Source organism: Falco rusticolus, chromosome 6, assembly GCF_015220075.1.
Source record: "Falco rusticolus isolate bFalRus1 chromosome 6, bFalRus1.pri, whole genome shotgun sequence".
Lineage (NCBI taxonomy): Eukaryota > Metazoa > Chordata > Aves > Falconiformes > Falconidae > Falco > Falco rusticolus.
This window is the reverse complement of record NC_051192.1, coordinates 54,234,874-54,248,700: the sequence shown is the minus strand read 5'-3', so window position 1 is coordinate 54,248,700 and position 13,827 is coordinate 54,234,874. Positions and strand designations below refer to the sequence as shown.

At 37.3% G+C, this 13,827-nt stretch overlaps 1 protein-coding gene across 5 annotated transcripts in view; it reads right to left on the bottom strand.

The window, feature by feature from the left end:
- The window catches only part of ATAD2B (ATPase family AAA domain containing 2B), a 77,876-nt gene that overhangs the window by 23,076 nt on the left and 40,973 nt on the right, over positions 1–13,827 (bottom strand). For 4 of the 5 annotated variants that reach the window (XM_037391447.1, XM_037391451.1, XM_037391449.1 and 1 more), the window contains 7 exons: positions 13,114–13,246; positions 11,158–11,344; positions 10,315–10,500; positions 9,532–9,667; positions 9,037–9,233; positions 6,543–6,702; positions 3,107–3,229 (listed from right to left, as the gene is read on the bottom strand). In XM_037391447.1, the coding sequence (XP_037247344.1) occupies positions 3,107–3,229; positions 6,543–6,702; positions 9,037–9,233; positions 9,532–9,667; positions 10,315–10,500; positions 11,158–11,344; positions 13,114–13,246 (1,122 nt within the window). The remainder of the gene's footprint in view (positions 1–3,106; positions 3,230–6,542; positions 6,703–9,036; positions 9,234–9,531; positions 9,668–10,314; positions 10,501–11,157; positions 11,345–13,113; positions 13,247–13,827) is intronic. The other variant, XM_037391448.1, reaches the window with a different exon arrangement.

Genomic DNA, 13,827 nt, shown 5'->3' with positions numbered 1-13,827 from the left:
CCTCAATTCCATCCAAATGTCATGTTGAATGTTGAAGTCTTTCCAAACATAGCCAAGAAAACGGTGGCCAAGATCTAATGAAGCACAGGGTATGTTCTTTTTGTCAGAAGACAAATCTCCCTTCTGACGGCCACTGCCACCCTCTCTGACTCAACCTGCGACTGCAACACTACCTTGGCCTCTTTTGAGCAGGTATTAATACAAATTTTATACTCAGTCCAAGAGCCATTAGTAGAGTCACATGATAAACCTGGACTTTTCACAGCCCCACTGTTTGCACTATTACTCCTTTCTCACACGAGTGCCATGCTAAGAATCTTAACTCTGGTAGGGCTTGAAGGTAGGATCCTTTATCAAGCCAAGTCCAAGCATATAGCAGAGAAATATGGACACTGTGTATTTTGGTTGGGGGGTGGGTGGTTCCCCATCAGACTGTACACATGCGAGTTTGGCACTTTCAAAGGAACATTAAAAGAGAAGCTTAAGGTAGTCTGAGCTGAAAAAAAGCCTGCTGTGCATCACACAGCAAAGCACACACACTGTGGCCTCAGTCTCAACAACCATTTAAGCCCTCATCTGGACATCTCTTGTTGAAATGCAAAAGAAGTACTTAAGGGCTCAGTTCCCCCTCTACTCTGTCTCATCCAGTGGTCAGACAATGAGGCCAGCTGCCCGATTCAGCGTGATTTTTGTTGGTATCAACAACCACCCTTGCATTTACATGACCAGGTGCACAAAGCTTTTGGACAGCAAAAGCCATAGTTTACACCACTTACAGTTCTCTTCAAGTTATTTCCTCACTGAAACATTCCATTATTTCAAAATAGACTCTTCTTATGAAGCAGAATGGAAGGAGGAGGATCTGGGGATCACTTTTATACGTGACCATCTGGTAATTGATGCAAAGTAAAAAACCAGAAATCTCTTAATGAACTTGTGGACATTCTATCAAAAGAAGAAAATACAAGTGTATGCCTTTTTGTCCCTTGTCCAAAATGTTCTGAAAGAGGGTAATGCCAGAGTCAGACCCGCAGATGCACTGTGATGTTGCCGACCCACTGTCTTGCTGAGCATATTCTGCAGAGCAAGACGGGAGTAATGGCAAGGCAGTCACATCCCTTTCATCCATGACAATGACCAGCATCAAGACTACATGTCTCAAGTAACCATCATCTTGACATTCTGCACCACAATCTTTGATGCAACACCCAATCCATGGACCTCAGACCTCAAGAGCTTGATGTTTTATTTCATTCATAACTAATCAATCTAACACAGCTTCTTCCATGCATTCCAAATCTGTCCTTGCTAATCCAGTAAGTGATCTTAGCCTTCCACACTTCACAGCTGGGCCAACTGAAGAGCTCATTTGTTCTTGCAACTACCACAATGTGGTCCAGAAGCATGAGCATCTTTGCAATCTGACCTGCCAGTACCTATGACACTGTAACAGTTTCCACGCCAATGCACAGAATGCACCTTGAAACTTGCCTGTTGCCGCATGCGAGCTGTTGTCACTCACAAACTGGTACTACTAGTCACTTACCTATATCTGAAGGTCCACTAACCAGTATCTGAGACCGTTACTACCTTCTTTTTCTGATTTAACAAGTTCATTGCGTGACATCATCAGCCTTAATAATGACTTCTGAAAACCCACCTCTTTCAAAAGGTCTGCAGGTCATGCCCCAGAAATATATATTACTTGGTCACTGCCACAAAAAGAAGGGCAGCATTCCAGTTAGCTCTTGTGAGGCTTGCAAGGAGGGACTACAAGCTATATAGTCACTCTCTGTAACAAAGAGCTCTTACAAACAGTCACTTTAACCTCAGCAGCTATAACCTTTAACAATCATGGGGGACTTGGATAATTAACTGAGCATAGCTCACAGCGTGACACTAAGGCCAGAATTGTGAATATTCCTGTACTTCTAATAGAAAAGTACAGAGGAGAAATGAAGGCATTATATTAATTCTATTTTACAACCACGTTGAATTACAATTGGTTCACTTATCCACAATTCAAGACACACATTGGAAGCCTGTACAGAATTAGACAAAAAAATGCACGACTGAATAGGAAAATAAAAGAACTGTATCTGTTTTAACCTGAAGAAGAGACAACCTACAGATACTTGCATAGTTCAAAGAAAATTATTAATAAATTCTACCAACAGAAGTATTTCAAGCATCAGCAGCTGTAAGGTAAGCCCAGCCAAATACAACCTAGAAATCAAATAACGCAGTATTTTACCAAAGCAGGAGGCAAAGCAGGAAACAACTTGCCAAAGTAAAAATGGAATTATTGAAATCACTAATTCCAAAATCAGCATGAAATTTTGTTCTAATGTTGTTTTCCAGTGATTTTCAACCTTTTCAACTTTCAGACCTTTAAAACTTTTCTGTGGAGGTACAAAGTCATTCATGTAAACAGAGCCTTGCTCCCCTACTGCGAATACGTTTGGGCTCTTGATGGTCACTGTAAAAGCTGTGCACAGACTTGGATGTCTATGGACTACCAGTTGAAAACAACTGCACTAATTTAAACAAAAACTAAGTCACTGACGCCCTCCAGTGCAGGGGGTTGTGTTTCCTGATTCTGGACTATTAGATAGTCAACCTCATGCTCCTCTCAATGAGGATGTAACAGCTGTTTCTTAATTCAAAAAATCAACAGATTATCACCAAAAATATACTTGTGCACATGCCAGGGTGAACTGAAAATCCACTGGTTTAGATGCCAAAGACCCTTATCATAATTGTTATTACACTGCATTATGTGGTATTTTTAGAATACGTCTCTGGTTGCACCAAATCTTCAGTTAGTACAGCAACCCCAACATTTACCTGTTCACCGTGTTCTACAACACTGTTTGTACCAGTAGGCAATGCATTCTTCCTTTACAAGGACAGACGGTGCCTTACCAGAGTAGCTCACACAGGTGGAAAAAGTAGACAAAAGTTTCAAGCTCAGCCATCCTTTAACATGCACTGAGCCTGAGATGCTTTCTATAGTTAGTCTTCAATTTAGATTTTTGTATGATTATTTGTAAATTCTGTTTTCTATCCCAATATGTTGTGTTGTGATAAATGAAGTTAAATATACCTCTTTTTCTTCGTGCTTCCTTGATTTCTTCACACATCTTATTAAATTCTGGATCCAGTTCAGCAGCAATGATAGCATGAGCAGTGTCCTTCAAAGTACACGCTCTATGTCTAATTATTTTATCTAGAAAACAGGACAGAACACTTGTTAATTATATCACAATTATTTAAATTTTTGACCATTTCTATGTTGTTCTGTATTGTATATGGCAACACTGACACAGCAGAAGTAACCAGGAAATATTACATATGTATGAAAACATAGATGGATCAATACCACAGCACGCTCAAAAACCACAACCCAGCTATTTAAGAGATACAAGATTTTTCAGAAGTACAACTTGTTACTTTAACAGTGGCATTTATAAACAAATGCAAACCGGAAATGAGGAACACACCTGAAACAACTGGCAATCTTTACAAACTGGCTAGAATCAGCCAGTTGCCACAGGCAGATCTACACAGTATAAAGGAGTACAGTGCAGAGAGTTCCAAAAGCAACAAGGGACTTGTCCAGGAATTAATTTACCCACTGGTGTCTAGGAACACACATGCAATTATACCACCTGTAAAATCATACCAGACATCTCCTGCATCTGTACGGTAGACATGGCTTGCCTATATTACTCCCCTGATTTTTTTTTAACCTTAAATTATCTCTTAATTGTTATTTAACAACAGCTAAAAAATTCAAAACTGTGCTAAAACAGATTACTTTATTGCTTACATTGAACAGGTATTTCTCATTTTAATCCACTAAGAAAAACTGGCAAGAAACAAGCCTCAAGTTTGCTACATTTTCACCTCCATTTGGGGAACAGGAAAAAAACCACTGCTCCCACTGCAAGCCTAAATGTGACTCATGAAAAATAGATTTTTTCAGAGAAGACCAGTTCTCATACCTTTGAAACACACACAAGAAATTATTCCAACACTGTTGAAATTTGAAAAGTAATTGTAACTTAATAAGTAAGCCTGTATGTGGAGAAAATTGACACCTAGAACATTGCTTTTCAATGAAACCTACAACGCACATTGTTTGCCTTTAGTACAAACACACTTAATTTGTCAATTCATCCATACTGAATTACTTTTTCCAGCTGATGGAGGTACTGCAACAGCAAATATCAACATTAATGTCTACAACATATTATGCAATTAGCAGATTTACTGTTTTAGCAATCACTAAAGACATCAATCAAGAATACCAGTGAATTTTTATTAAACAAGGTTTATAATTCTAGAAACAGCAAGTCAATTCTAGAAACTGTTAAATCAAAAAGAACATCCAGTATCCAGGTCAAATGAGCCCTCCATGTGTTTTCTAGGGAAATCTACCCACTTTAATCAACTGGAAACATGAAAGTTTTTACCCACATGTATTTGAGAAGCATTGTGGTTGACGATCACAAAAAAATTATACTGCATTCTTTGCAGAGGTAATATTAGTCAGATAATAAAGTTCAAGATGCCCTCTCAAATCAAAGAAGGGGGGGGCGGGGTGGAGAATAAAAAAAGAAAAATCAAATCAAAAGTATTTGATTGAACTACTACTCTCCTCTAAGGCTGTTACAGGCAAGATTTTGCCACACAGTGCTTCAAAGAGGCAAATACTATTATGTCTAACACACAATGGTTACGTTTCCATGCCTTTAAGAACATTTCCTGGTCAAACAACGGCGGGGGAAAAACAAAAGCAAAACCCAACTATCTTACTACATAAACTATCTAAAATTTTATAGCAAGGTATCAGGGAAAAAAAAACAATGAAGCCAGTCTTGAATCTCTGTACTGCGTGTAACACCAGCTAGTCTGGTACTTCAACTGCTTTTCCAACTTAATGGCAGGACAGAAGCAGATACTGCATGATTCTTCTGCAAATTCAAGCATGAAGCAGAGGCAAGCATATACGCTCTGCTTTAGAGAATGTGTTACGGGTTAATATTCAGTTAGTGCATCTGAAAGCATGTAATGCTTACTCAGAACAGACATGATGTGCTGTTTCAGCAGTGTATTCACACAGCAGCTCAAGAAATCTCGTGTGCCAGAAGAGCAACACATCATTAATGGGCAACTGCACAGAAGACAGAACTATCTTTCATGATCTACTCCATGATGAGAGACTCTAATCCAAAACTTAACCTACAAATAGCCAGATCAGTTTCTTCAGACTGCATTTCCTAGAATTAAACAACCAAGGCCACAGATCCAAATGGCCTAAAAATGAGAACAAAGGGTGCAAATTAATGCCAATTCTTCCCAAAGCCCATCACTAAGTCACAAACATACATCAGTCACTTGCAGGAGGTATGTCTCTCACTCCTCACCTCCTAAACAGGCACTCTTCAGAAACATTCAGAATCCCAAGTGTCCATCAAGAGCTTTGATTAGTTTACATCAATTACACATTAGAAACCCTCAAAAGTGTGTTATCAGGAACACAGAAAACCTTTTGATGTATATTATAAATGTATTTTTTGTAGTTGTAAAACAAAATGCATCGTAAATTGAAGAAATAGCTTATCTTCTACAGATATGAAGCAGCACTGGGTTCAAAAGGCAATGAGAAACAAGTGTAACTGACCAGACTACGCTGTAGCTACTCCACATGAGACACCTGCAATCACCTCAGAAAAATCAAAAATTTGAGACGAAAAATACAGAAAAATCAGGCTTTAACCTGGTTGAATGATTTCACGGGATTTAATGAAAAACTTCTTTGAACACACTGGACTACACTTGTAGATGGACCCAGATTTGCAAGTATCACATCTATTAAATACAGCTACGTTAAAAGAGTGCTTTGTCGCTGTTGTTGTTTTACTGATGGCTACTGAAGCTGTCAATTAAAAGGCAACGTACACTGTAAGGCAGCCCTAGTGAAGAGTACACAAGGTGTTCTGACCTTAGTTTTGAGCTTTTACATGCATTGCCATCTACAAATTCCATTTCAGTTCAAAGCATCCCACCCCAGTGTGTCAAGAGAGTAACTTCTGATCTCTGCTAATGAGCTGCAACTGACTTCCTTGCCTGATGGTTTATCCTGTATTATTTCTACCCCCAAATACATAGTTCTTAACTTCAAATATGGAAATATAGCGGGCTACTGCCAGACCGTGTGCAGGATTCTCTGCAGAGCTCTCCGAATTATGTTGGGGGTTTTGTTGCATATACAAAGTTTATTCACTGAAAAGGAGCTATCAAACTTAAAAGAAAACCTAATTTATTAGAAGACAACTCTGAATGCTGCAGTTCTGCTCTTACAATGTCCTCCAGTGTAGCACATGCCTCAGAACACTAAAATCACAGACCCTTAGGACTTGTTTATCCTAATTGTCCCATAGGATACAGTTTATTTAAATACCTGAATAGTAATCAAATACGTGATTAAATACCAGGCTTTTGGGTAGGTAGGCCAAAATGGAGCAGTTCCTTACCTCCAGGATCTTTGTCTGGATTGTACTCCAAAGCATTGCTGCAGATCAGGTCAATATCTGTTAGGAAATCCTTGGCTGTTAAGTAGTTGTGTTTATCAATTTTGGTTATTACTGTTGATAGGTCCATTGGCTCTTTGATAACTTCAAGGTAATCTGAAACCTATAAACAGACAGCACATAGAAATGACACAGGACCATAGGCATTCCATCTGAACACTGCCAATTTCATGTCTTTAGACTCTTATTCATTCCACATGTTTAGCTCTAATACATTAACTAAACATTTTGACTTCTAAACAAATCTATGTTGAAAACAGAAGTTTTATCAGACTAAAACACAGGACTTCCAAACCTCATTAATTTATCTTTCAAAATGAATTTAACCGTATTTTTTGAGGCAGCACATTTTAAGGTAAATTAATTTTTCATTTTACTTAGACTGGTTTACTTACAATTTTTTTATAGTGTTTTAACACTGTCATGGATTATAAAGGCAAAAACAATCAGCCTCACTTCAAAACCCTAGGGAAAACCAGGGAAACTGCATTTTGTTCACCTTGTAGGTGACTGAACAGTCAAACAGTCAGCTTTTAAATATCTTCTATTGAATAGAATAGTTCCTTCAATCAGTCATTCAACAAAAAACATCAGGTTTTATTGACTGAAGATGTTAGATTGACTGTGCAGAAGGGCAGTCTAAAGAGAAAGTGTCATGTCATAGTTCACAGCTTACTATGAGTTTAGCTTCTAACTGGAGATTTAGCAGCCACTAGGGTACACTAAAAAGTATTTAATGTAATTAACAATACTGTAAGGGTCTCAAGCTTGATAGTCAAATGCATTAGCACAACTGCTGTAACAAAGTTCACACACACACCCCCAAAAAAGAAAAAAATCTATGAATTTGTTATTTACTTCAAGGAAAAAACCCCAACATTTACTTGAATGTTTCAATGTGATTACAATTACAATCAATTAAAAATATGGACAGCCTCAGAAACAGTATTGAGTTTTTTCTTTTGAAGTCACCCATGTACAACAGTGGCTGCCAAAAGACTAAAGAGTTAAATACATATTCTGATCAAGCCATAACAGCTCTGGGTACACAGAGGGTACACTCTGTCCCCTCATCCAGGTCATTGATGAGTAAGTTGAACAGGACTATAACCAGTACTGACCCCTAACTGCTGCTGAATTAGTCAGGAAAATCCTTGACTTATCACATAGCAGCATTCCCTGCAACACAAGTAGGATTGGAACACATTTAACGCATTTCCTAAGCAAGTCAAGGAGACAAGCTATTGTAGAAAAGGAAAGGATAGTCCTGTACTTACATGCACCAAGAAGGATGGAAAGGATTGCATTTAATTTCTAGCACTACCATAGATTAGCGGGGTTCTGGGCTAGTCTTTTTAAATAAGACATTTACATTTCGCTTCTCTCCACCTACAAAGCCAGGAGAGTAACTTGTTCTTTCTTTACACGCCCTTATTCATGTCAGTTTAGACCAGACAGAAACTGCCTTTACTATGAGTATCGTTTCCTTTAATAATGGACCTCCTAAGCAGTTTCATAATAAAAATCAAACAAAGTTACTGCTCAGACCAAGCTCACACTGTAAGTTGCCACATTAAAGAGCTCCTGACAGTGTTTCAAAAAAAGTCAGCTACCAAACACTACAGCAAGCTCAAACGGAGAGGGGACTGTGTGGGCCCATAAAAGATGCCTGTTCCATCCTGCATGGAATTTACACTGCAAATCTGCTTTTTACAATGCTGTATTTCCAATGTCCTATATTCATCTCTTAATGTCTTCCAAAAGAGATGCTTCTCTTCAGAAGCAATTAAGCTTTTTTTTTTTAATTAGCGAGCTTGCAATCGGCCAGCATCTGATCTCAAAGTCAGACTGAACACAATCCTACTCATACAGCAGCACCTGGAAATAGACTTGCAGATCAAACTGTCTCATCAGTTAGGTGTGCACACTCTATAATCAACCAGTTAATGCCTTATAATGTGCTACCATCTGTGATTAATGGCATCCACAAGCATTACTGCTGAAATTATTCAACAATACTATTAATGCTGAATACATTACAGAACACAGATCACTTTCCCAGAATTATAGTGCCTATGATTACAAAGTTGTAAAAGCTTTTATTAAAGAATTATATTTATGGTTTCAAGTATTTCAGGAGCACTGGTAGGGATAGGAGGGAGGGCATTTTTAAATGCTGATTTCAGTTACAAAATTGACAGGAATGCACAAGTCTTTCAATAGGTCACTGGTATAGCCAAAGAACATCCTCCAACTCTTTGCTTAACAGATGATGAGGTTGTGACCATCGCACCAGCTAAAAATCAGTAGATTCCTTTTAGATTGGAAAGATTATGGACCAAACATTATTTTTTTAACCTAAGCATTTCCTTTTTTCAATTTATATCCTTTTTCTAATAGTTTCAACTTCATTGTTTGCACATTACTGAAACAAGACCTCTTCAATATCCACCGGTTTGCTGAAGATGTTAAAGCGTTTGTCTGTGGCCAGCCTCTTGGTAACATCCCTGAGAAACAACCGCAGCTCTCTCAATGTGTTCTCTTCCTGGTCCTCCATTCGCTGTTTTTCTGCTTCTGACAGCTCACGGGCAGGACATGGCAGTGCAAGAGGAAGAACTTCCAGAGCACGAAGAGCTAGGGAAAAAACCACAAGAAGTCAGACAATGGAAATATTAATAACACAGTGGCTCTCGGGATTATGCCATTCCAATTTTCATTATAGATTTAATCTGCCTCATCGATCTAACTATCACTGCATCCTTAACCCCACAGCTCTCCATTTTCCAAAACTGGTAACTGTAATACACAAAATTTATTCTGGGCACTGATTAACACTGTCAAAGGTTAATGACACTAACCGTCATTTCCACACATTTTGAAAAAGGAAAATATCAGATAACATAATTATTGGTTTTATTGTAACTTAGTTTACCAGCCTGTTTCCTTCTTGGTGGGGGCATTGCTGCCTCATCAAGAATTAACCCTTTGAAAAATCGCAATCTGTCTTCTTCACTCGGTCTTTGAATATAAAAAACCTCTTCATACTGGATTCTGAAAATACATTTCACCTAAAAAAAAAAAAAGAAAACAGCCATATGAAAATTGAGCCCCCACTCAAAAATACATGATTAATGACCATACTAAAACACCAGTCACAAATTTTTCAAAATTAGCCACAGGAGCGAAGACAGTAAATTCTACCCAAAGCTGCGTACACAGCCTAGGGAAAGAAAATACTTGTAATTCGCATTGAATTTTCCATAGTAACTAAACCTGCAGTATCCCATGATCCCAACAATGGCCCCTCTGCAGTGAAAAGACAACAAAGGGCAGGAGAAAAAAAAAAATCAAAGGAAATGTTGACAAAAAAATGTAAAAACTCCCCTCCCCCATCTTGAGCCTCAGAAGATACAAAGCTAAAGGTTAGGCCTTTAGACTAAATCTGCATTTAATTATACTGGAGTAATTTGGCAAAATGAACTTCTGACAAAAGGAACAATTTTGTATTCTCAGCAAAGCAGCATGGAGATCATAAAAATCAGTAACATGGACATACTTCCCTCATTAAAGAAAATTACATTTACTTAATATTACGTGTTCAGTTTGACACACTTTAAATTAGAAAACCACTGCATCACAGACTGTTTTTCCATGATCAAAACATTCTGAAGAGCACACACCTCCCTAACAATGCCTCCTTCCACAATAAACTTACCTCTTCAGGCAATTCACTATACATGGACTCAGAGGTAGACAGTAGTAATATAGGGGTGAAAGATGGTATATCTTGCAGCAAAGTTAGAAAAGTAGCTCTCACAGTTTCACTGACAGCTTCCCACCAATCACCAATATGAGGCATGTAAACAATACTTGGGACTGTTCTTCGAGCTTCACGAAAGATCTAATGAAAAGGTACAACAGTGTTTAAACTAAGAAACTCATTATCACTTGTAATGAAATTCTTGTGGACTAAGAAATGACTCACATTTGTGGTATTTTATATACAAACGTTACAGTAAAAGAAAATTATCTAATAAATAAAGGCTTTCTAAACAAGTGTTTGTGACTCTTAGCAGCATCATTCAGCTACTTTATGTCAATGGGCTAGGGGCACTATAAAACAAACACTTGTCATATATGTTTTAAAAACTTGCGAAGACTGAACAATCAAGATGAAAACTGAACTGGTTTGCAACCCATGCAAAATCCACCCCAAACCTAAAAGATTTAAAACTAAGTAAATAAACCTAAAACCGCAGCACACCAACTCATGCACAAGATAATAAAATGAAAATCAGGAACTGAATAACCATATTAAGCTTACTTGACATTAGGGATGTGACTGAGGGGGCAAGTTAAAAATGTAATTACTCTCACTAGTCAGCAGAGACACCTCAATCACCCTCCAGAGACCCCCTTCTTTTAAACTTGAAAATAGAAGGAGACTATGAAAACCTGGCTTTTAAGTTACATTACAGTCAGCTGCCTTTATATTGATGCAACTAATCTGTTCCAGAATTACACCATTGACTTATTACAAGAGAATCTGAAATGTCACCTGTGCACATGATTCTTCAGGCGTTTTGGCACTGACTGAATAAAGTGCTGGCAGATCTAGCCTGTGTACAGAGAATTTTTCAAGAGCATGCAATAGTGCTGGAGCAAGGTGTGAAGTCTGACCCGAACCTCTCTCCCCAGATAGCAGTAATCTTGGTCTGTAAGAGGTTGGCTGGTGATAAGCTGACCTGCAACAGAATAAGTCACAAAATACAATTAACATGCCAATGTTATCAATGGATGGATATATAAAAGAAGATATTTTAGAATCCAGTTTCCTACAACAGCCTGAAAAGATTCAGCTAACTCTACTATCCCTCATCACTACTCCAATTCTCAATAACCTGAGCTTTGCCTATTCTTTGATTTCACAATTTAATTCAAACTCATCTGTGCAAAGCTCTTCACATATTAAATTCATTAAAACTGTGACTATAACCAGTTGATTTAAAACCAATTCCTTGATCCTATAAAAAGACTTAATGGACCTCCAGTGAAGATACCTATTTAATCAAGTTCAGTCCTAACTACCAAAGCCTCTCTTCAGTAGCTTCAGGAATCCAAGATTGAACCATTCATCCCTTAAGTGCTACCCAAGATTTCCAAGAACCACCTAACATCTCTATATTTTGTTTATTTAAGAAATAGGACCTAAAGTAGGATTGAATAAAATCACGATTCATCTTCTATTCTAGCATATTCATACACTTTATTCCATAGATTTCTGGACAGAAAAAAGATTTCAAAGGGAAAACTGTAAAGGTAAATATTTTTTTTTGTTTTGCTGTTGAGAAGAAATCCTAAGGAGTACATACAAGCATTTCTGGGGGTTTGCACATGTTTGTTTTGGGGGGGTTCACCCTGTTTTAGGGATGAGACAGCCAAGAAGAGAGAAGCATTAGGTTTTTCCATTAAAAGTCTTTTCCATTTATAGAAAATTGATTATGAAACTAGACAGTTGCTTACATTAATTTGCATTTTCTCTCATTAAGGCATTTTTACCTGTGCATCTACCAGCTTGGGCAGTGAAACAAGACTGGCTGCTTTTATTTCAAGTTAAATATTTTGTAACAGCTATAAACATTGCTGACCTTTGGCTCTTCCATTCTGATGGTGGCGGTTACACACACAGATAGCAATAAAAAAAGCTCAGAAAGATAGATTAAGGGAGGCTTACATACTTTACAAAAATAAACACACTCTTTGAGATTATTTTATTTAGACACATATCCACACAAATATATATATGGTTGGTTTGGGTTTGGGTTCCCCCCCTTCCAACCTCACAAAAAAAGCTTAGATTTGCCATTAAAATACTTGACTAGTAACTCAAATCCTTGTTTTTAAGTTTACATTTCCAAAAATGCTGTACTGGCATTACTCTTCAGCAGAAAAATTTTAGTAGTTTTCCACAAGATGGCTCTACGAAACAGTACTACTACTGAACAGTTTTCTTAACCTCAGTTTGTTTAGCAAATTTCCTGCAGAACCTATCACATAAAGTACTGTTCTTAACACAAAACAAAGAAATGTGAGTTTATTATTCTTAATTACTGTGGCCAGTCCAATTTATACAGGAAAGACTCATCCAAATTTCGCACACACTTTCTAAATTCCCATTCTCCCAAAACTTTCCATGGAAAACAATGAATGTACCTCCCTTCCAGTTCTTAATCTTTCAAATTACAGTGGCTTGTTACAATTAAGAATTGCTGTTAACACCCCCTTACTTCTAAGCTACACCTGTCTGTTGCAAAATATTTCTGATTGTGGTGTCTAAGATGTGGCCTTTCCTAAGGCCATGCATAGATCTAAAACATTCGTCCATACACTTACAGGTTTCTATTACAGAACACCATTGCCACCATAAAGCAAAAGAACATCTTTGTTACCTCTCCTGATGTAAGAATTTCATGGGTTTATCTATCTGGTTATATGCATTTAGAAAAACACTCACATTGTAAAATGAAGGTAGGGTTTATGTATAGCAGCTGATGACTGTTTCTTTGGTGATCCTGAGTGACAGCTCGTCTCAAAAATTGATGAAGCATTCTCATCTTCACTATCATCTAATATTAGGCTTGGTACATCTGTTCCAAGAAATATATTAATCAGAACCTTATCACTTCTAAGCACAACAAACAAGAAAAGGCATTAGAAATTTCGTTGGGTAAATTATAACACATTTTCAAATGCAGAAAACGTGACTTAAAACTGCCTAAGTATTAGAAAACAGAATATTAAATACTTATTACATCAAAACCCAACACAAATTACATGTTGTAGAAGTCTAATCATAATTACAATTTATTTTTTTAAACCATCAAGCAGAACAACTTCACAAATACAACAAATGTTTAACTTGTTAGGAAATGCTTCCTTTGATTTTATTTCACAGCTAGAGGTTATTCAAGGATAAAGTTATAAAATCTATAAATACTCAAGACTATACAGAATTTTGTACTTATTTGTTCTAAGTGCCCAAATCTTTACAGATACACTTCTTCCAAAATTATTCTCAGCACAACTACCTAGACAGTGTATGTTTATGAAGAGTAGTTTTCCACCCTCTGATAATCTGCCAAAGTATATCAAATCATTTTTTATTAAAATAATTTCAATTCAATCCATGTTCACGTACTATACCTCAACCTATTTTAATTCCTTTGCT